Source organism: Entelurus aequoreus, linkage group LG03 (genome assembly GCF_033978785.1).
Source record: "Entelurus aequoreus isolate RoL-2023_Sb linkage group LG03, RoL_Eaeq_v1.1, whole genome shotgun sequence".
Classification (NCBI taxonomy): domain Eukaryota; kingdom Metazoa; phylum Chordata; class Actinopteri; order Syngnathiformes; family Syngnathidae; genus Entelurus; species Entelurus aequoreus.
The window spans coordinates 33,597,317-33,621,516 of NC_084733.1; the positions used below are offsets into that span (position 1 = coordinate 33,597,317).

Genomic DNA, 24,200 nt, shown 5'->3' on the forward strand with positions numbered 1-24,200 from the left:
TAAAAAAAAATATATATATATTTTTTTTTAATTAAATCAACATAAAAACACAATATACACTAACAATTAGTACACCAACCCAAAAAACCTCCCTCCCCCATTTACACTCATTCACACAAAAGGGTTGTTTCTTTCTGTTATTAATATTCTGGTTCCTACATTATATATCAATATATATCAATACAGTCTGCAAGGGATACAGTCCGTAAGTACACATGATTGTATTTTTTTATGACTAAAAAAAAAAAAGAATAGAGGAAAAGATGAATGCAGCAATATACAGAGACATCCTGGATGAAAACAAACACTTCCCATCCAACCCAATGGAGCTTGAGAGGTGCTGCAAAAAGGAATGAACGGAACTGCCCAAAGATAGGTGTGCCAAGATTGTGGCATCGTATTCAAAAAGACTTGAGGCTGTAATTGCTGCCCAAGGTGCATCAACAAAGTATTGACCAAAGGGTCTGAATTTAACTTTAACTTAATACTTATGTACATGTGATGTTTTATTTTGAATAAATTGGCAAAAAAAATAATCTACATTTCTGTTTTGATGGGGTGCTGAGTGTACATTAATAAGAAACAAAATTAACTTTTTTGATTTTAGTAAATGTCTGCAATGAAACAAAGAGTGAACAATTCAAAGGGGTCTGAAAACTTTGTTTATTGGTAAGGCTGTTGTCTATAGTTCAACTTCAAAGTAATTAGGACACTTCATTTCTAATCAGCCAAGTCTTCAGTGACTCTGCATGTGACAATTAAAAGAGGACTTGAAAGAAAATGTAGCGCCACAAAATGAGCATTTTAAACGTCTTTCTCCTGTGTGATTCCATAATGTGCATTTTGAGTGAAGTTGTTTGTGAACTGTGAATCCAAATAAACATTTTTAGTAAAGCTTTTACCACAGCCGTAGCATCTAAAAGGTTTTCCCTCTGTGTGTGATTCCATACATCCTTTTCTATCGCAGTCTGAGAAACAAAACGAGTGTTTTTGCGTGTACCAGCATTAACTTTCAAGTATATTTGGTACTGCAGTCTGAGCAACAAAAAGGTTTTTTCTTCCGGGTAGTCTATTTCAGTGTTTCTTAACCATGGGGCCATTAATGACAATATCAAACAAACAGAAAACGTCTGGAGCTAAAGTCATAAAAAGTTTCTTCAGCCCAAAAGCTATGACTAAAGTAGTGACGCTGTATTTTCATTTTCCCTTAAATTTTATTAACAGTTTAGTTTAAATTCATTATTAACTTAATTTATTTTAGCAGAACATAATTGTATGTACTTTGTCAGTTATTTATGAGCCCTTTATTATGCAGTATATTTGGTTGGTACTTATTTTTATAAATCAGCCTGATTTAAGCCTAACGTTTATGTGTTAAATAAATACTAATCTTTGTGATTAACACATGGTTTCATATCATTTGATAAGGTTGTAAACTGTAAGTAGGTTAGATATAATGATTGAATATGATTAAAATCAAGAGTAAGATTATTAATTCAGTGTTAATATTTGAGTGGGTCCCAGTCTCCTCTGTAGTGGAAAAGTTGGGCCCTGAGTTCAAAGAGGTTAAAAACCCCTGCTTATTCCATATTTACGTTGACGCTAAAAGGTTGTCTGGCTTGTTAACTTCTAATATAGAGTTTGAAATTGTGACGTGAAAATGCATTGCATTGTGGGTCTTGCTGGACTCTGGATAGCTATTTACATGGCTGAATACAAGAGCCTGTGCTTAAGTTTTGTTTTTTTATTTAACAAATTCAACACATGGCGCAAACATGCGGCATCATTAACTGCCACAATTGTGGTCATGATCGCTTTAGAAAGAAAAAGCAATTATTCCGGGAGATTTTTCTCATTTCCAGCGTTAAAGCAAAGTCGAAGGAAGTAGCTAATAAAGAGACGGCACATAGCCTGGATAGCCTGCTGTGAGACGATCAAACACGACTTTTAACGCAATCACCTGGTACATTTTGGTGTATTCACGGCATTTTCAGACTGATACATTTAAATCAAAACATGTTTTATCCTGTTTACCTTGAAGCATTTAGTAAGATGTTAGCCAATCTCGCTGCGGGCTACACACAGCATACAGTATTTTAGAAAAAAAACATTTTGTCTGTTTACTTTTACACAAAACTGAATGAGTATATTTTCGGAGAAGTAGCACAGTGATCAAAGTATTTAAAAGTAATACTGGGCTTGTATTTAAGTATTTATAAGTAATACTGGGCTTGTTTTTTAAGGGAAACCTGCTTATGAAATGAGGCTGGACACCCTCACTCCCTCTCAGACACATAATAGATGGAAGTCGCAGATTACGCGCAATTTGAACAGAGGACGACAAGCTTTAACAGATTTTGCATTCTGAAATTCTTCAGCGGTATAAGAATTGACTTTGATGACGGCAATTTACTCAAATCTTTTGTCCATTGGACGTGCTCACATGGATCCATCCATCCATCCATCCATCCATTTTCTACCGCTTGTCCCTTTTGGGGTCACGGGGGGTGCTGGAGCCTATCTCAGCTGCTTTCGGGCGGAAGAGGGGGTACACCCTGGACGAGTCGCCACCTCACATGGATCAATTCCACGAAATGCAACTTATTTTTTTGAGGTAGCAAGGCTTTGGAATAGGGTACAGTTTGTCTCAGTGCAGTCCTTTGATTTTTTTTTAATTTTGTACGATCCATTTTAATCCAGTTTGTTGTTTTCTCTCACTTTACCGCAGGTACAATACAGCCATTTACTGTATTTTCTGGACGATAGGCCGCACCGGATTATAAGGTGCACTGCCGATTAGCAGGTCTATTTTTATAAAAAAGTGTCATATTCAGATTTTTTTTAGCATTTAAAACACAAAGTGTACATAACATGTAATGGTGGTTCTTTGTCAAAAGGTTGAATAGATTATGTTTTACAGACCGTCTTCAAGCTGCTTTCTGACTGTTTTGTGGGCGGTCTTATTTACATGGCTCAACTTTAACAGTGTTTTCTCCCCGTCATCCTTGTTGTACCGGTAGTTTTTAGCGCTTCCATAGTGAGTCTATTGACAGATATAAGTTACAACTGTACGCTAATTAGTATTAGAAATTTCAACAGGAAGGATGAATGCTACACAACAAGAGGATAGAGGAAAAAGAAAGAGTTTATTGACTATGGCGTGGACTACAATGGCGGAAGCACGCAAATTTTCGGGACTTCTGCTGATCCCAAATACAGCAGGAACCAGTAGGTAAGAAAAGTTTGTTTTGCATTAAGTCTCCTAATAGGTGCCATTTTGGGGTCCTTATATACACGCCATAATATTACCCGTATGATGAAGCACAGTACGTCTAACTATGGTAGCTGTAATGCTTCGTGTTCCATCAAGCGGAGTGGCTTCGTAGCTTACTAAAGTTGTACTAATACATTTTGTCAGATTTGTGAGCGTCGAGTATAATGTTTTATATTCTCAATGAAACTTCAAAGTTTTGGTGTTGCTTGCTAGCGTCATTAATTGAACAGTTGTCAACTTGCAGTCCACACGTATCTCTGAATCGTTACACTATGTACCGAATAAAATTGCTTCAAGGTTGGTCAACACGACCAGAATTAATCCATAAATTAGGCGCACCGGGGTTGTTAGGCGGACTGTCGATTTTTGAGAAAATTAAAGGATTTTAAGTGCACCTTATAGTTTAAAAAATACAATAAACACAACTTACGTCCAGCAAAAACATGGCACCCACAATGCATTAGGAAATCACATGTCCTTTCGAGCCCTATTGTTTTGTGGTGAGCTGGTGCTTGTAGGCTCCACCCCTTCGTTCGTTCTCTTTACTTGGACTGTGTTGTGAGTTGTGGGGACTCAGGTGGTTTGTGTTCATGCTGCCCTAGGAGACACTCTTCCTTCTGTTCCTCTTAAATGTGTGTGCGTGTGTTCTTCTTCAGAAACGTACTGATTATTTGCACTGAGAGAATGTTTACCCAGCGTCCTTTTCACAGGTTTTTTTCTGCAGGGGCAACCTGTAAAAACAGCTGCAGGAATACTGTTAGCTTATCCAAGAAGCCTGGGCAGAGCTTGTAATGAATGAAAGGGATATAGATTAGAATCCCGCTGAAGATGAATAACGTCACATAGAGGTATTCAATCTGAGGGTCGTCGATGAGGGGAGCCAGCACCAGGAACACTGCTGCGATGAGGACCAGTATGGGCAGAATAATGGGAACCTGAAGGAAAGAGCATCAAGACGCTTCCAACTACCTGCTATTTATATTAGCTGCAACTGAGGTGTACGTGCGACACTGACCTTATATGGCCTGGGGAGCTCTGGCTTCTTAATCTTGAGATAGAGGAGCCCAGACAGTGTGATGGCATAGAAAAACCAAGCCGTGAAACTTGCAAAAGAAAAAAACTATTTAGACAAACACAAAAAAGACCAGGAAATGCCGAACTTGAGCTCACCTGAAGAAGTTGACAATACTCTGAAAGTCTCCGGGGATGAGCACAAGCAGCGAGACCACGGTGGTGAAGATCAGTGCCGGAGAGGGAGTCAGTCTGTGCACATGAGCCATGGCCAGGATGTCTGGCTAAAAAACCCCAAAAAACCCAGCATGAAACTGACAGTTGAAGATGTTTCTCAGAGTAGAAAAATTCCTTCTCACCATGTGTCCTTCCCGTGCAGCAACAAAGCACACGCGACCGCCACTGAAGAACGTTCCGTTCAATGAGCCAAAAGCTGACAAAGCTGCAGCTATGGACATGATCCACCCCCAGGACCCTAACACTTTGTTCCTTTGGGCAAAAGAAAAGCATCATCACCAACAACTCTGGTCTTATTGCTTTTTTAGATATTTTTACAGGCTTACACCTCAGAGTTATATATATTGGTACTTGACACAAGCTGACTGTTAGCATTTTAGCATGGTAACATTAACATGCTAACATTTTTAGCTAATTTTGCAGGTGTACACCACAGAGTCTTATATTTTTGGTACTTGACAAACGGTAATTATTATCATGCTGCCTTTAACATGCTAACATTTTCACATTTCATTTAACACAAATCCTATTGCATTTTTTGGAATAATTTTACAGCTATACGCAAAGTCACACATATGTACTTGACACATGCTTACTGTTACCATGCTTACATTGTATGCTAGCATTTTAGCCAATTTGTTGGTAAAAACCTAAAAATTATGGATTTCGTTACTTAGCGACATTCCGCGTGTATGCTAACTGTTATCGTGTTAGCTTTATTATATTAGCAAATTTTAAATGTATGAACACAAAAATCATAGATTTCGGTACTTGCTGCTATATAATTAGTTGGCTAAGTTGTCCCATGTTAGCATGATACCTTTTTTATGTAAGCTTACAGGTTTACACCTCAGTCACATTTAAGTACCTGGCTGATTTAGTGCGACAAAAACTAATCAGAAGTGCTAATAACAGATATTATAGATGCTTATATTTAGAGATATCCGATATTCCGATATTGTCCAACTCTTAATTACCTATTCCGATATCAACCGATACCGATATATACAGTCCTGGAATTAACACATTATTATGCCTAATTTTGTTGTGATGCCCGGCTGGAAGCATTAAACAATGTAACAAGGTTTTCCAAAATAAATCAACTCAAGTTATGGAAAAAAATGCCAACATGGCACTGCCATATTTATTATTGAAGTCACAAAGTGCATTATTTTTTTTAACATGCCTCAAAACAGCAGCTTGGAATTTGGGACATGCTCTCCCTGAGAGAGCATGAGGAGGTTGAGATGGGCGGAGTTGGGGGGAAGGGGTTAAGGTGTGTGTGTGTGTGTGGGGGGGGGGGGGGGGGTTTAGGGGTTTGCAGGGGGGGTGTATATTGTAGCGTCCCGGAAGAGTTAGTGCTGCAAGGGGTTCTGGGTATTTGTTCTGTTGTGTTTATGTTGTGTTACGGTGCAGATGTTCTCCCGAAATGTGTTTGTCATTCTTGTTTGGTGTGGGTTCACAGTGTGGCATATATTTGTAACAGTGTTAAAGTTGTCTATACGGCTACCCTCAGTGTGACCTGTATGGCTGTTGACCAAGTATGCTTGCATTCACTTGTGTGTGTGTGTGTGTGTGTGTGTGTGTGTGTGTGTGTGTGTGTGTGTGTGTGTGTGTGTGAAAAGCCGTAGATATGTGACTGGGCCGGCACACAAAGGAAGTGCCTTTAAGGTTTATTGGCGCTCTGTACTTCTCCCTACATCCGTGTACACAGCGGTGTTTAAAAAAGTAATACATTTTACTTTTCGAAACCGATAATTTCCAACATTACATTTTAAAGCATTTATCGGCCGGTAATATCGTCAGTCCGATGTTATCGGACATCCCTACTCATATTATTGTTTACATTCAGAGCAGCCATCTTTGAAGCCAACTCAGGGGTGGTGAGAATGCGCCAACACTTCGAGTAGGGAATCAGAACTCGAGGGGGCTTTCCAGTTGAAATTTCCGACAAGGAAATTGGAAATTTCGGCTTCCCAGTACAAATGGAAAGCACCATTATATGTTGGGACTTGACACATGCTAGCTGTTAGCATGCTAACATTCACATGTTAGCATGAGTTTACCAGGGAAAACAGGGTTGAATGGAACACAATCTTAGACACAGGAGGGATTTGGGGTCAAAAAGGCCAGCAATTGAGAATTGCTTTTGATTACGGTAGTTATTTTTCATGACAAATTTACTCAGACACTTGTGTATAATAAAATGGGATAATTGTATTATTCTGTAAATCATATTGTCTCATACAGTTGAACCTATATATTGCTAGATTGTTCACATAAGTCTGTTGATAAAAAATAGTTTGTTTTCCTAAAATCTTTCCTAAAGTCATGTTTTATTCTGATTATAATCACAATTAAAATATTAAACAATCAAAATCACAAAGTAATTCAATGATCTTGAAAAAGTAAAATCTGTATCAGCATCAACAATACTAGTCTTGTATTTATTATAAAACAAAATAAATATGTATTTTAACCTTGTTTATCTATAGTTTTGGTAATTTTTGGACTAGAATTCCTATGAATTAAATCAAAAAGTAAATACCAGAAGTTATTCGAAAAAAGCAAATACCGGAAGTTACGTGACTTAATTAAAAAAAAAAAACACTTTTATTGTATTAATTAGATCAAGACCAAATACTGGAAGTTATGTGTTTTACTTACATTCTTAGAAAACGTTTATTGTATCAGACCAATAACAAAATACCAAATGTGTGGTTTATTAACATTTGAAAAAACTTTTATTGTATCAGATCAAAATGTAAAAAACGGAAGTTGAGTGACTTATTCACAGAAAACCTGTGTCTGTCATATATCATGCACAAGTGTTTAGTTTTTTTGTTCAAATGCGCCAAGAAAAACAAAAAAAAGGAAAGCGGAAAGAGAAAGTTTAATGTCGTACGTACCCCCATGTCACCGCCACCGCGCTGGAGGAAACAAGCTCCTTGGGCGTCATTACTGTCAGGTAGCTGACGTTCACCAGCAGATACAAACACGTCACCATGGAAATGGCGATGATAACCGCCCTTGGAAGATTCACCTGCAACAAGTAAGGGATGCCGTGAGACTATGGCACATTTTAATTTTATTTCTGCTTAGCTAACCTAACTACATTCAGTCAATTCAAGTCAGTGGTTTCAGTGACATAACGACAACAAAGAAAAGAGAAAAAGAACAAACTAAGCTAGCTTATTTGTTTGTTGAATTTGTTGTTGCTAAGCTAACATCTGTTATGTTTACTATACTCAGAAATAGTAGCATAAGACAACATTTCTGTACCTATAGGTACATTAAAAAAATTATTCATCTCTTAAAAGTACAAAATTGTTCTTTCAGAGGCCAGAAGTGTTCTTTTATACTACCACAAAGGTGAAGAACAAAAAGAACAAATTTGGAGAATTTTCACCAAGTACTACCTCAAAAAAACTTGGCTCTTTAAGTATCACCATAATAAGCAACATTAAAATACAGTAGCGTAGTAGGTCAAAGTATTATTAAAACAAGGCAGAGGTTTTATTTAACAAGAATATTTAATTTTTTTGGCAACAGTAACATAGTTTGAACAGTAACACTGTGTTTGAACATAGGAAAATAAACCACTGTACTTTAATCAAGTGATTCCTTAGCATACCACTAGATGGAGCCCGCGTATCATAAAATCACTGTGTTAGAGCAGGGGTGATATATATTTAGCTCCACCTTTATCGTTATGTTTCAAGCCAAAATATGTCCATTCGTCCTTTTCTGTCGTCACACTGTTTCTGATTGCAAGTGCTGCGTATGCGTGTTTTGACTAACATGCGCCGTCGTTTGTATGCCAGCATTGCATAAAGTACACATCATGTTGATGGAAAAAAAATGTACTGGTATTTCCTAAAAGCAGTATAGTACCATTTTTAATTCATTGGTACTGCAATACTTTATTAGAACTGGTATACCATACAACCCTAGTGCAGAGGCTTATTTGCTTTGTTTGCAAACAACAAAAATTAAATTTTTAAAGCAAAAAACATCAATCTCACCACTGTGGCTTCGTCGACATTTGTAACAATACGCCCACCTTTGTTTACATTCAAGAGCTCTTGCTTGCGGTTGGCATATCCTCCTAAGGTGTGTCGTGTAGCATGATTAGTTATTCCTCATCCTCCAGTGATAATACTAGTGGTAAGAAACGTATATAGTTTTTTTGCCGCCATGGAGGGGAGAGTATTAATAACTTTGCACGGAAAAGGGACATGAGCCGTTAGCAAGAATGCTACAGTCGGTTGAGGATGCGTTCATACACTGTCAAATTTTTTGGACACTCCTAGAATGTGTCAACATGTATTATCACAATATAACTATAGTATTAAAACTATCGTTGGACACATTTATATCATTTATATCGTAAATCGTCTAGCCCTTTTATTTTCTTGAATTATAGCTTCAAGCACACATTTACATCATCCTGGAACTATCAGCTATTTAAGAGGTTCCTATTACGTGACACACTTTCAGGTGAATAGGGTTAGGGGGTTATAATGGTTGTACTTTAACTGGTACAAATTGATAAGGTACATAAGTGGACCTGGACCGAAGGGTACAGAAATGTCTCTCAAAAAGGTACCGTACACCTGCAGCGACAAGCATATTGTACCCATTTAGCTACATGCTAGTAGATCTATTTTTGAAAGTGTAGGATACATTACCGTATTAAAGCGAATACAAAATGACTTGTATTCAGAAAAATATTTTTTAAGACCAAAAAAAAGTTTTCGGTATAAGTTTAAACATATATTATGGTTAATTAGGCGCTTTGTTCTCTGGTCTGGCCCAATACAAAACAAAAAAACATTGTGATGAGACCAAATGCTACACAATAAAGAAAACTTTTTAAATGAAAAAAATATATACATATATAAAAAGGTGCTGTTTTGGTCATTACATTTTTGTTTCATGAATAAAAGTTAAAAAAACAAAAAACAATTTATTTAAATTTCATTTTTAAATAAAGAAGGCAAAATTGAAAAACAAAGCGTTCTTTTTTTAGTGTCAGGGTAATAACTACATCTAAAAAAAACTAATTTTAATTTTATACAACAAAAATTCTAATCATTAAAACTGTCCAAAAACAATAATACATTCTATCGTATTTCGACACTGTAACCCCACACTGTTTTTTTTCTACAAGCCAGTCTGTGGTCTTTAAGGTAGCTACTTCCACTTCCGGTGTCGGAATATTAAAAAACTCGGGCTGTCAAAAATAACGAGTTAACTCATGTGATTAAGCACAAAAAAAATATTGTATCAATTTTGTATAACTGTAAATTAATCATGCACTTTATTTTGATTGTACATGCAGTCAGAGGCGGCGCAGGTTTTTATATAGTCCGTGCAATGCATACGCCGTGCAACGATGAGAGAGGAAACTGACTGGTGTGCTACCTGGTCAATTTCACTCAAAAATACACCCTGCCCTGACTAAACTGTCAAACAAATGACATACATTCAAATAAAACATTATACAAATATTTTAGGACATTCTGACAATAAAATTGCCATTTGTATCGAAATATCGTTTTTTTATCAAGCTAATTAACATTTTGCTAGTGAGTGTAACCTGTGATTAATCATAATTAATCTAAATCCAAAAGTGACAATCAGATTTAAAGAAAACTAACCATTAGACAGAACTAAAAGAACAAACATGTGTTTTTGGTCTTTTTTTTATTTCTGCTGATTTTAATTTTTGTTGTACAAAATCTTAAATGAATCATTTTTTAAATGTAGTTTTATTTATTTTTGACATAAAAAAAAATAACACTTTGATTTTCAATTTTATGTTATGTATTTCAAAATGAAATGCAGATAAACCCCTGGCTTTTTGTTTTTTTCGAATTCCAATTCATAAAACCAAATATCAATGACCAAAAGACACACCAACATGTTTTCAAATGTTTCAAACCAAAAAACATAAGAACACCTACGTCGGTTACCTTACGTTACCATGGTTAAACGCATCATACAATATTCAAGGATAAAAAAACAAAATAAATATATATATATATTAAAAATGACTAATTACATTGGGAAAAAAAATGCTCAATGGCCCGAGGATTTTCTTTGACTTTTAGGCTTGTCTTGTCCACGCAGGGAGCGTGTGGACACAAACAAATTCAGCCCCAGAGAAGAAACTATCAATTTGCAGTCATGTTAGGCCATACATTTAATGATAGCCTACGTTAGAAGCTAAATTGCTCTCATTAGCTAACAAACATAGCTAACGCGTGTGTGATAGGTGGGGTGTAGTTTATGTGCTCAAAGCGCGAAGAGGGTGTGATACAATGCTTACAACAAACAGTCTGGAAAGTTAGCGCCCTTTAGACAGCGACGTAAAGGTTACAAATAAGTGGGATGGGACAGCACTACACTACAAAAGTAAATACACAATGTACAAAAAATACTGTAGTACTGCTTGAATTTTAATGACGTTACGTCCGGCTCACTGAATATGCGTGGTGGTCAAGCAGCTTTGGGTTATGACCGAAAACAAGATCACGGGTACAAGCGGCCGAAATGTTTCCTCCCTTAGAGATGCGGTGAGAAACTCCTCCACATCGAGAACAGCCAGATACAGGTGTACTGACAAGAATCTTGATGTCTATCTTGACTTTATCTGTCATATCTTTTGAATCCTTGCGACATCCTGACAGTTGATAACATACCTTGGTCACAAGAGATAAAGACGATAAAAAGTTTTGCACTATTGAACCTTGAGTGTCGATCGGTCGACTCATAACACCGCATTTGATCGCGTGGTCAGCGGGCAACAGGAGAAAATAACGGATCGGAGCGGCGAGTCCAACGTTTACCAGCCTCACCTGTGGTCTCTTCAGCTCTTCAGTGACACTGTTCAGGTTGTACCAACCGGCATAAGACCAGAGTCCTTGATAAAAAGCCATTCCAACGGTGCTGAAGGAGAACTGAGTGCTTTTAAACGCGTTCTCAACATTCAAGTTGTGCACCATAACGCTGCAGTCTTGCGTGAGCTCCAGTATCCCTCCTATCACGATCACGGTCAACGTCAAGACCTTGGTTACCAGGAAGACTACTTGTATCCTCACAGCAAGGCGGACATTGAGGGTGTTGATTATGGTCACGATCAGTACGGCCACGGCTGCAACGCACTTCACCACCAGCTGCGGAGGATTGCAGCCGCTGTAAAAGGGCGCCGTTGCATAATTTGCAATACTGAATGCTAGCGCCGCAATGCCAAAAGGCTTGACAACCAGGACAAAGGTAATGGCGGCGAAGAAAGCGGGAAAGGCCCCGTAGATGCGAAGAATGTAAATGAAATCGCCGCCAGACTCAGGAATGACCGTGCCCAGTTCGGCGTAACACAATGCAGCGAGCATGGCCACAAATCCAGACAGTGCCCAGATCAGCAAACTCGCTCCGGGACTTCCTGTGTAGGCCAAAACAAACTGCGGCGACATGAATATACCAGATCCAATCATGGTGCCTGAAATAAACGACACTCCTGCCAACAGGCCGATTTCCCTCTTCATCGTCACGGCTTGTGGCCCTTTGGTAGCCATGGTGGCTTCAAGTAGATAGGACGCTCTAAAAGTAGCTGCTCACGCTTCAAATTGAGTACTATCTTTTGAGCAGAGGGCAGAAAACAGGAAAGGACGAGCAACAATCCTGTAAAATCCTATAAACGTTAAACTCCACTCAACTTGTACATTTTTATGTCCTTATCGGTATGTGAGCACGCATGCACCGCCTTCAAAGAGGCACATCAACACAACAAGCTTGTAAAAGTTGGTATTAGAAATAAAAGCTGGGGTGGGAGCGATTAAGGGAATGGTCAAAGTTCAGTTGTGTTTAAAATATACATATATTCCTAACCTAACCACCTCGTTAAAGTTCTATTTATTCTTGAATGGAAATTGTTCAACTACCACAAGACCACTATACTCACTCGACCATTACCGGAAGTAATACTGCATGTAGTAAAATCTGAGGTATACTTCTTCCATCAGTCTACCCCAGGTGAGCTGTGGCTACAGATGTAGCTTAAAACCATCAATTTGTCAATGTGGAGTGAGTGAATAATGGGTTTTTAGTTCTCTGTGAAGCGCTCTGAGTGTCTAGAAAAGCGCTATATGAATCTATTAATATAATTAAAATACAATTTGCAAAGAAGTCATTATTTTCATCAAAATATCTCAGATTTAAGGACACAATACTCAAAATGCATACTGTATACTGTATGTCCATTGCCACGTGCTTCAGAGCCAGCGGCTTCACACCATTGCAGAAGTATTGATATTTTTAAAACCTATTCTATGTATTTTTGACCTAATAAGCATTTTCAAGCATTAAAAATGAATTTAAGAATATCACTACTACAGTATTATTGCCCACTCGATGAGGCCGTAGCTCCTAAAATCAGTACAGTCTTATTTTGTATTATATGTTACTATATTGGCGTAAAAGAGTGTAAAAGAGACTATTTTAGAGAGCTCTTTTATTAAAAACCGTCCTTAGACGCGTTTTTAATGCTCTTGCCAATATTTCAGTCATCCATCCATCCATTTTTTACCACTTGTCCCGTTCGGGGTCGCGGGGAATGCTGGAGCCTATCTCAGCTGCATTCGGGCGGTAGGCGGGGTACACCCTGAACAAGTCGCCACCTCATCATAAATAATTAAAATCATGTGAGAAAAAGTTACAAATGAAGTGAATTATGATAGTTAAATCTCTAATTATAATTTTTACCCTGATTTTAAGTATTTAGATTTGCATTGTATTAGTATTTTTTTCACTATATTTGTCTCATTGAATGAATTCTAACCATTAGTAATACATTTAAAAATTATTTCAAACTGTCCCTAAATCCGTGTTTCTCAAATTTTGGGTTGTGACCCCAGGCGGTCTCCAGCAAGAGGGGTGAAGTTTATTAAATTTGTCTACGCTCTAGTATTCATGTTATAACGATACAGAAGCTTGCATCTAGGTAACAACAGTGCTCAATCTAATCAACAAGCTCCCTGTTCTACCCAGGAGAATTATTAAGTACACAGAAACACACATGTTCAGAGCTAATGGAGGAGAGATGGATGAGTTTGTGACAGGAATGAAAAGAAGAAAGGAGTTGTCGTCAGTATATATAAAAAAAATTAACTCAGTGCGGTGTGGAGATAAATACATGATTTCAAGTTCTCAATATTATTTCAATTTAGGGAACATTTGTGGACATTTCAACAAATAGTTGAATATATATACAGTATATATATATATATACTTCTGGGTAACTATTCATATCCATGATCTTTGTGGACAATATTGAAGAAATTTAATTACCATTCTAAGCTACAGCATTTTTAAGCACCATTGTAAAAATTACTACAAATTTATAGCAGGGATAACCAAACTTTATGATTATTATTGTACATTGTCTTGAAGACTAGCGTCCTCTGCAGTTCGAAGGTATGCAAAAAAAATGTCCACTGCAGAGGACACTGGTTCTCAGGAAAATATAGAAAAACGTTTGTGTGAGGGTCTTACTTCTGGATGTTTGAGCTCCTCCGTTAAAAAATTCAAAGTGTTCCAGCCATCATAGGACCACAAGCCCTGATAGAAAGCGATGCCAAAAGAGCTGATGCTGAGGTTGGTTCCTTCAAAGGCGTTCTCAAAGTTCCTAGTGCTTTTAGTGAAAAGCATGACCATTCCTCCCAGTAGTATCACCGTCAGTGCCAGTACTTTGACCACCATGGAGACCACCTGGATGCTAGTGGCCAGGCGGACGCTCAGACAGTTTATAACGGCCACAACAATGATGGCACCTGCAGCTACGCACTTTACCACCAGTTGTGGAGTGGGGCAGTCTGTGTAAAAAGGGGCCACGGCATATTCCGCAAAACTGAGTGCGATTCCGGTGCCGCTGGCGGGCCTCATGACCGCGATGAAGCTGAAGACAAACATGAAGGCCACCACTCTCCCCGCCGTCCTCAGCATGTAGATATACTCCGCGCCGGACTCTGGAATGACCGTTCCCAGTTCAGCGTAGCAGAGTCCCCCCAGCATGGCCAACAGCCCACAAGAGGCCCAAATAACCAGACTGGCCCCTGGGCTGCCAATTGCAGCGATCACGTACTGGGGGGATATGAAGATTCCAGAACCAATCATGGTGCCGGCAATGAAAGACACAGCTCCGATAATCCCAACATCCCTCTTCAGGTTGAGTGTCTGCGTGTCAGCTGCCATCGTAGGAATGCTACTGCATAATAAGTCTGCAGACTGGATAACCATCAGGCAATGATAAATCTAGGCAAACGATGAAAGGTCAGATCCAGACCACATGCCTGCAAGGATACGGGATAATAAACTTGATGTAGTTTGCATGTGTCAAGGCCAAACTCTGTGTGTATGTGTAATATATGCATTCATATTATATTACCGGTATATAATCACACATAATGCAAAGTTAGATCAATATAAACTTACAATTGCATAAACATTACAAAATCTGCTATGAATGCTAAACCTGTGTGATAGCAAATGTTAATGTTTATCACATAATGTATCATGAATTACACAATTACGGTTACCATTTTTTAAAATTCAATCCTACAGTCTGAGTATGGTCATTTCCCAAAGTCGTAGTTATTTTGGCCACTTTGCATAAAACTCATGTTCTTTCCAATATACGCTACAAATGGGCTACGCAAGGTTGGAGTCAAACTTTTATACGTCCTGCAAAATTGTCATTTACTTGAAGGGGTTTTAGAACTAAGATTTTACACATTCCTATACGCTCCGAACTTTCAAACCCAGTCCAAAATTCTGCTTTTTGATGGAGCATGACAACATCAAACCTTTCTCCTAAACTGTTGGCAACAGTTATGGTGGTTAAACATTTTACACTAAAGGCCACAAACTGAAAAATCAAAGGATGCGGGGGCCATTTAGAAAATTAGCCCACACCGGTTTGCTCTTTTATATTTTAACCAATATAATAAAACTATTTGCAGGCTGCAGTGGGGTGATGAGAAAGTAGCCACTGCCAAATATAAGTAGCTCGATAAAGTCACCATTGGCTACAGTACTGCACAGGATTTTAAAATATGATGTTTAAAGAACATTAAGAGACAGGAAATTTAAAGGCCTACTGAAACCCACTACTACCGACCACGCAGTCTGATAGTTTATATATCAATGATGAAATCTTAACATTGCAACACATGCCAATACGGCCGGGTTAACTTATAAAGTGCAATTTTAAATTTCCCGCCACACTTCCGGTTGAAAACGTCTAGATATGATGACGTATGCGCGTGACGTCAACAATTGATACGGAAGTATTGGTACCCCATTGAATACAATACAGAAAAGCTCTGTTTTCATTTCAAAATTCCACAGTATTCTGGACATCTGTGTTGGTGAGTCTTTTGCAATTTGTTTAATGAACAATGAAGACTGCAAAGAAGAAAGTTGTAGGTGGGATCGGTGTATTAGCGGCTGGCTGTAGCAACACAACCAGGAGGACTTACTTGGATAGCAGACGCGCTACCCGACGCTAGCCGCCAACCGCACGGATGATCGAGTGAAGTCCTTCGTCCTTCCGTCGATCGCTGGAACGCATGTGAGCACAGGTGTTGATGAGCAGATGGGGGCTGGCTGGCGTAGGTGGAGAGATAATGTTTTTATCATAGCTCTGTGAGGTCCCGTTGCTAAGTTAGCTTCAATGGCGTCGTTAGCAACAGCATTGTTAAGCTTTGCCAGGCTGGGAATTATTAACCGTGTATTTACATGTACATGGTTTAATAGTATTGTTGATCTTCTGTCTATCCTTCCAGTCAGGGATTTATTTATTTTGTTTCTATCTGCGTTTGAGCCCGATGCTACCACGTTAGCCCAGTAGCTAAAGAGCTTCACCGATGTATTGTCGTGGAGATAAAAGTCACTGTGAATGTCCATTTCGCGTTCTCGACTCTCATTTTCAAGAGGATATAGTATCCGAGGTGGTTTAAAATACAAATCCGCGATCCACAATAGAAAAAGGAGCGAGTGTGGAATCCAATGAGCCAGCTTGTACCTAAGTTCCGGTCAGAGCGAAAAAAGATATGTCTTGCACTGCATTCTAGTCCTTCACTCTAACGTTCCTCATCCACGAATCTTTCATCCTCGCTCAAATTAATGGGGTAATCGTCGCTTTCTCGGTCCGAATCGCTCTAGCTGCTTTGAAAACAATGGGCAATTTTGAGGAGTCCTTCCTCTGTTAACGTCACGCTACTTCCGGTACAGGCAAGGCTTTTTTTATCAGCGACCAAAAGTTGCAACTTTATCGTCAATGTTCTCTACTAAATCCTTTCAGCAAAAATATGGCAATATCGCGAAATGATCAAGTATGACACATAGAATTGATCTGCTATCCCCGTTTAACTAAAAAAAAATCATTTCAGAAGGCCTTTAAAAACAAAACTAAACAGGAGGGTGCAGGGTTAAAGGGCAAAACATAATGTGTTACACTGCAACCTTGCATGTTTAGAATCAATTAAACCATCATCATAAAAGCTGTTATTGCTACAATTATGAATATTTATAATTTTATGGTGTTGATGGAAAAAAGTTCAAGTGAAAAAAAAAGCAGCTTACCTCAGGACGTTTAAGTTCCTCTGTTACATAGTTGAGATTATTCCAGCCGTCATAGGACCACAGCCCCTGGTAGAAAGCAATTCCAATTGGATTGATGCCAACATTGGTGTTTTCAAAAGAGTCAGTAAAGTTGTCAGTGTGTCCTCTACACAACATTACCACGCCTCCTACTATAATGACTGTCAGTGCCAGGACCTTGGCCACCATAAAAAACACTTGCACGGACATTGAGAATCGGACGTTAAGGCAGTTAACTGTGGCTAAAGTTAGAATTGCAGCGGCCGCCACGCACTTGACGAGCAGCACTGGAGGCGCACATTCCGGGTAAAAAGGAGCCACGACGTACTGAGCGAAACTAAGAGCGATGCCAACAACACCAGCTGGTCTCACGAATAAGACGGAGCTAAAGATTAACATGAAGGCGACCACCGGGCCTGACGTCTTCAGGATGTAGATGTACTCTCCCCCTGACTCTCTTATGACGGTCCCCAGCTCGACGTAGCAAAAAGAAGCGAGTATGACCAGCAGGCCGCAGCACGCCCACACCACCATGCTGGCTCCTGGGCTGCCAATGGTGGCGAGCACCGTCTGCGGTGACATGAAGATCCCCGAGCCGATCATTGTCCCCCCAATGAGAGACACGGCCCCCACTAGGCTCACTTCGCGCTTCAAACTGAGCTTCTGATGTTCCATAATGACAGCTGTTGTCTCACGGCTGCCACCTCACACCTTTCTAACATTACAATTATGTGGCCAAGGTCCTGTTAGTAGCGCGCTGTGAGTTAATAATTACGTGTGGAGAACATGAAAATAGCTACTTAGAAGAAAGGCATTCCAGCATGCATGCACTAAGTACTTTAGTTGGGCCATGTAACACAACCCACTTTATGTTAACATCCAAAAAAAAAATATTTTCCCTGACGCAAATATTAGCTTATTGTTTAACAATGTTTATGGATAAACTCCAAAGACTGATAATTGTCAAAAAGACAATGAAATATGAAGTTATCAGCAATTGCAGACTATCAATCACAACAGGTTATAAAATAATGTACATTTATTTCAATCTGCTAGAAAACTAATATTTAGGTAGAAATATCAGATTACATAAAAACATCTTTGACAATGCATACCATTAATGTGAGACGATCTGGATGTGACGCCAAGCGCTGTCATTGTGAAGCCGGAAGTGTGTCTTGACATGTTTTGATGAAAGTCTCTGATAAAAGTGACTTCCTTTCTACAGTTTTTTTTCTTCTGCTGAGCTTTTATTGCATCTTACTAAAGCAGTTCGAGTAACCTTTTACATTAGTAACATTTCATGTTATCAATGCACTCACCTGTAATGTAAACACCGACGTGAACCCCTCTTCTACAAGCGGCAAAGTGCTCCAGCAGGTATTCGCTCCACTGATGTCATCTTGAAATAGAAAAGTCTTTTTGGCAGAATGCCTCTTTTGTCCCCTTATCTTTATGCATTTCTGTTCACTATTTTCAAGCTTTTGGCTTAACAGTAACTGAACGGCATTACATTTACTCACGATACGGAATGGATCGAGGGTAAAAAAAAGAGTCAGGACAATTTATCGCTGTTAAAAAAAACTTTTAGTTAACACGTTCTCACGTGAACTTTGACAGTCCTAATTATAGTACTTATCCTATATGAAAAATGGTCTTGCAATATGTATTTTCTTGCAATTGCATCATTCCAGACGCCTGAATGCGCTGCGGTGTTGTGATGGTCCTCCGCCCCCCGCAGAGAGCATCAACAGTGTGCTAAAAATAGCATCAGTTGTCTAGATTATGATTCTATATTGCAAAAAAGGTTTTCCAAATTATAGATTTGTGCTGCTTGTTTAACATTGCAAAACCCCACAGGTAATAGCATGATAACATGAACGTGGATGGAAATGAGTATTTCCATGGTTATGTAATGCCGGTAGTACATGCAAAAACCTAATTTGAATAGGGCGGTCTGAACCACTTGTGCACCTGTGATCAGTTGTACAGTAGATCACACGCAACACGCCCACTAATAATATACACAATTTCATAGAACACATGGTATTTGGAGCTTAGTAGATTAGTCCCTATATGTATATTGGGGTTGTCCCTATCTGATATTGTTATCAGTCCAATATTGTAGTCTAACTCTTGGATGATAGACGTGCATCTGAAATCTCTGATATTAGCTCTGATGCAAGCAATCCTACAGCGTGTTCTATAGCCAGTTAACTTCTAAATGTCCTCCAATAAGCACACAAGGTTGGTCTTTTTTTGTATTTTAGTGATGTCCTTTAGAAAAGGTAAACATGGTAGGCTATAGGCTACTAGGACCTTGCAGCTACAAAACAGCTAAGCAAACAATAGCACACAAGCTAGACATGAGTGTTTTTAATTAAACATTATTGCAGTCTAAAACACCACATGTCAATATAAACAAATGTCAAATAATTATAGTTGCATATTACCCACAGATACAATGTCATGATCACAAACCTGATTCATCCAATGAGTCATCTTTTAAAAATGATGCTTTCAGTCCTGTAATGAGTCCAATGGTTCCCCCAGATTAACTGGCTTGATCTTCTCCAGTAATAAAGAGGTGAACGCTCTTGTTTGAATGCAACATCTGTCCGGCTCGCTGCGCACCAGTGATGGCGGACAGTTTGTGGGCATCGAAGCGGGAGTAGAGGGCTGTGCACGTCCAGCTGGTTACTTCTCCCTGACCACCCGCCGCCAACATGTTACACACCTCACTGTAGAAGTGCGGGAAGGAGGGCAGCCCGTAAAATACCAAGTTTTGAATTCCTTTGATAACGTATCTGAAATGAAAAGAGAAACTGTCAAATTATTTGTTTCAACATGTCATATATAGATTTAATGGTATTGTAGACACCGCAGTTTTGCGATTTTGAAGTCTTCACAATATTGCTGTGATGGGATGTGTGACAGTATCAAACGAAAACTTGGTGAGTGTATTTTTTTGTGGCGCTTTAGTGTAGGCCGGGTCTGATAATAAACTACAAACCCCGTTTCCATATGAGTTGGGAAATTGTGTTAGATGTAAATATAAACGGAATACAATGATTTGCAAATCATTTTCAACCCATATTCAGTTGAATATGCTACAAAGACAACATATTTGATGTTCAAACTGATAAACATTTTTTTTTTGCAAATAATCATTAACTTTAGAATTTGATGCCAGCAACACGTGACAAAGAAGTTGGGAAAGGTGGCAATAAATACTGATAAAGTTGAGGAATGCTCATCAAAGACTTATTTGGAACATCCCACAGGTGAACAGGCAAATTGGGAACAGGTGGGTGCCATGATTGGGTATAAAAGTAGATTCCATGAAATGCTCAGTCATTCACAAGCAAGGATGGGGCGAGGGTCACCACTTTGTCAACAAATGCGTGAGCAAATTGTTGAACAGTTTAAGAAAAACCTTTCTCAACCAGCTATTGGAAGGAATTTAGGGATTTCACCATCTACGCTCCGTAATATCATCAAAGGGTTCAGAGAATCAGGAGAAATCACTGCACGTAAGCAGCTAAGCCCGTGACTTTCGATCCCTCAGGCTGTACTGCATCAACAAGCGACATCAGTGTGTAAAGGATATCACCACATGGGCTCAGGAACACTTCAGAAACCCACTGTCAGTAACTACAGTTGGTCACTACATCTGTAAGTGCAAGTTAAAACTCTCCTATGCAAGGCAAAAACCGTTGATCAACAACACCCAGAAATGCCGTCGGCTTCGCTGGGCCTGAGCTCATCTAAGATGGACTGATACAAAGTGGAAAAGTGTTCTGTGGTCTGACGAGTCCACATTTCTAATTGTTTTTGGAAACTGTGGACATCGTGTACCCCAGACCAAAGAGGAAAAGAACCATCCGGATTGTTATAGGCGCAAAGTTGAAAAGCCAGCATGTGTGATGGTATGGGGGTGTATTAGTGCCCAAGACATGGGTAACTTACACATCTGTGAAGGCGCCATTCATGCTAAAAGGTACATACAGGTTTCGGAGCAACATATGTTGCCATCCAAGCAACGTTACCATGGACGAGTTTGAACATCAAATATGTTGTCTTTGTAGTGCATTCAATTGAATATGGGTTGAAAAGGATTTGCAAATCATTGTATTCAATTTATATTTACATCTAACACAATTTCCCAACTCATAAGGAAACGGGGTTTGTACATCTCTCAGAATCCTCTGCACAGCCCCGGACTGGAAAGGTGGGGGCTTGGAACGCCGTAAGCGGGAAGTGAAGTGTGTTCGTACTCATAGTAGATAATAGGATTTTTTTTTTTTTTTTTAAACTTTTCCAGAAAATTTCACTAAAATCCATCCATAACTGTTTGAGCTACAGTATGTTGGTAACAAACACACAAACAAAGCCTGGCAAAAACCTTACCTCTTTGGTGGAGGTAAGAACGTTAGCATTTTGTAAAGCAAAGCACACCACAGTGCCAACCAGTCAGGTCTCTCCGTATGGAGGGAAATACCCCAAAAAACTGTACGCTGTGGGAAATAATCCTCAATCCATCTGTCCATTTTCTAACGCTCGTCTCTCTCGATGTCGCGGGGGGCTAGAGCCTATCCCAGCTGCACTTGGGCGGAAGGCAGCGTACACCCTGGACTAGACAAGTCGCCTCCTCATAAACTGTCACCCAGAAAATATATTTTAAACCACACATCATCAGTTTGTGATGTATATACATTATTAAAAGTTAAATTGTTAGTTAACTTTTCTGAGAAACATTTTCCAGACTGATATAAAAATGTCCACTGTAGAGGACACTGCTTCTCAGAAAGTAAAAATTTAAAGACACTAAAGTGAACATTATTACTTTACAATTGCTACACTGAATGCTTATATTGTCAATTTAAAAGGCATCTATGTTTTTTTAAATATTTGTTTGAAACAGTGGCTGTTCTGCACTACTATTCTTCATGCTAGTAGGGCTGGACAATTAATCAAATTTGATTTCGAACTCGATTATGGCTTCTCACGATTATCAAAATATAATAAAAAAGTAAGGCATATGATTTCCGCGCGCATTCACCAAATCGCAGAGAAAGTCACATAATTGGCCAATAAAACGGACTGCTGTTAAACGCAAAATATCACGGAATTTTACATAAACGTGAGTGAAATGTTATTGTGAGGAGAAGTAACATTTGTTTGGGAAAATAATATGGTTGGGACTGCTCATTCATCCCTGATACATTCAACCGCCACAAACTAAACAATGTTGATACGGCCCCTTGAAACAGCTAAAGCTAGCAAGAACGCTCAATACCCCCACAACACATCTCATCTGCTTGTGTTGTTAACGACATCATCGATGTAAGATAAATAAACAGCAGTCACAACTTGAGGTGCTCTTTTTTCAAATTGTCTCATTACTCATCAAGCTGATTACAGCAGCAGAGCACACTTCCTCACTTAACAATAATAGTGTGGTGCGCTACATTCGGTCTGACAGCGTTAACAAAATAAAGGTTTCAAAAAAGCACTTTACACATGCATAAATATACTTACAACACTTATTGATACATTTACACAATCATGCTTTGACCTAAAATACTGGTCAAAATTGTCCAAAGATGTATTGCACCAATAAATGTGAGGACTTTTGCATTTAATTAACAAATATTTTATTACACTCTTTTTGATGCAAAAAGAATGGACTGTATCGTGGTAAAATAAGTGTAAGGTAAAAAAGCGGAATTAAAAACAAAATTGAATTGTTTTATAGTGCCATTTTTATTTAAATATATTGTTAATTATATTCTTTGTTTTACTTCTTTATTTGTTACAGAATTATATCCGGGGTTTTTTCAACTACCTGTACATTCTGGACTATAAGTCGCTGCTTTTTTCTTACACTTTGAACCCTGCGGCTTAAAAGATGGTGCAGATAATTTATGGATTTTTCTCCAATAATAGCCATAATAAAAATAGTAAAAAAACGAGCAAATACACTGAGAAAGTGTTTTATTGTGGTTGCTGTGGCGTCATCTTATGTACGAGCTCGCTCATTGCAGGTGTCCTTCCATTTACGGGTAGTGCTTTATTTTTTCCTCAACCGGGTTTCCGTGTTCGTCATCCAGTCGTGCAAAGCATTTTGACGATGCCGTATTCTTCATTCGGCACTCCAAGCAACGTTTGTGAGGTCTACAACATAGCTAAGTGTTTATACTTACCGTCCCATGTGGGATGTCTGTAGGAGTGTCATGCATATTTGTACGTGCTATCGTAATGTAATGACGCTAGAGTCGTTAGCGTGAGCTAATATGCTAACACACTTACAAGTGTGCGTTAGTTTTATTAAGTTACAATGGCATTATTTTTGTATTGTTTCACTTTCACAAATTCTTCAGTAAACCTACCAAGATATTACCGTGGAGTTATTGAGTCTTCTGCAGCTAGTGGGTGCATGACAATAACTTCTGTTTTGTTTGATCAGCTGTTTTACTGCAGTGTTACAGGCACCATTTGGAAACAATAGGTGCGTAAATAACCATTTACAGAAAATATTTCTGTGTAAATAACTCATTTCACAACGTATATATCTGCGATGAGGTGGCGACTTGTCTAGAGTGTACCCCGCCTTCCGCCTGAATGCAGCTGAGATAGGCTCCAGCACCTCCCCGCGACCCCGAAAGGGACAACCGGTAGAAAATGGATGGACAACGTATACAGGTAAAAGCCAGTAAATTAGAATATTTTGAAAAACTTGATTTATTTCAGTAATTGCATTCAAAAGGTGTAACTTGTACATTATATTTATTCATTGCACACAGACTGATGCATTCAAATGTTTATTTCATTTAATTGTGATGATTTGAAGTGGCAACAAATGAAAATCCAAAATTCCGTGTGTCACAAAATTAGAATATTACTTAAGGCTAATACAAAAAAGGGATTTTTAGAAATGTTGGCCAACTGAAAAGTATGAAAATGAAAAATATGAGCATGTACAATACTCAATACTTTGTTGGAGCTCCTTTTG

At 38.7% G+C, this 24,200-nt stretch overlaps 2 protein-coding genes across 3 annotated transcripts in view; both read right to left on the bottom strand.

The window, feature by feature from the left end:
• Nucleotides 1-666: 666 nt before the first annotated feature.
• zmp:0000001267 (b(0,+)-type amino acid transporter 1) lies at nucleotides 667-17,261 on the bottom strand. The gene is made up of 7 exons (XM_062040481.1): nucleotides 17,168-17,261; nucleotides 14,078-14,874; nucleotides 7,432-7,565; nucleotides 4,645-4,774; nucleotides 4,445-4,569; nucleotides 4,290-4,377; nucleotides 667-4,209 (listed from the first exon to the last, which is right to left on the bottom strand). Exons 2-7 carry the CDS (start codon nucleotides 14,819-14,821, stop codon nucleotides 3,979-3,981), a joined length of 1,452 nt encoding a protein of 483 aa, XP_061896465.1. The 5' UTR covers nucleotides 14,822-14,874; nucleotides 17,168-17,261; the 3' UTR covers nucleotides 667-3,978.
• Nucleotides 17,262-19,539: 2,278 nt separating this feature from the next.
• The window catches only part of utp25 (UTP25 small subunit processor component), a 32,017-nt gene continuing 27,356 nt past the window's right edge, over nucleotides 19,540-24,200 (bottom strand). For both annotated transcript variants that reach the window (XM_062041695.1, XM_062041696.1), the window contains one exon: nucleotides 19,540-19,992. In XM_062041695.1, coding sequence (XP_061897679.1) covers nucleotides 19,740-19,992 — 253 coding nt within the window. In that variant the 3' untranslated portion in view covers nucleotides 19,540-19,739. The remainder of the gene's footprint in view (nucleotides 19,993-24,200) is intronic.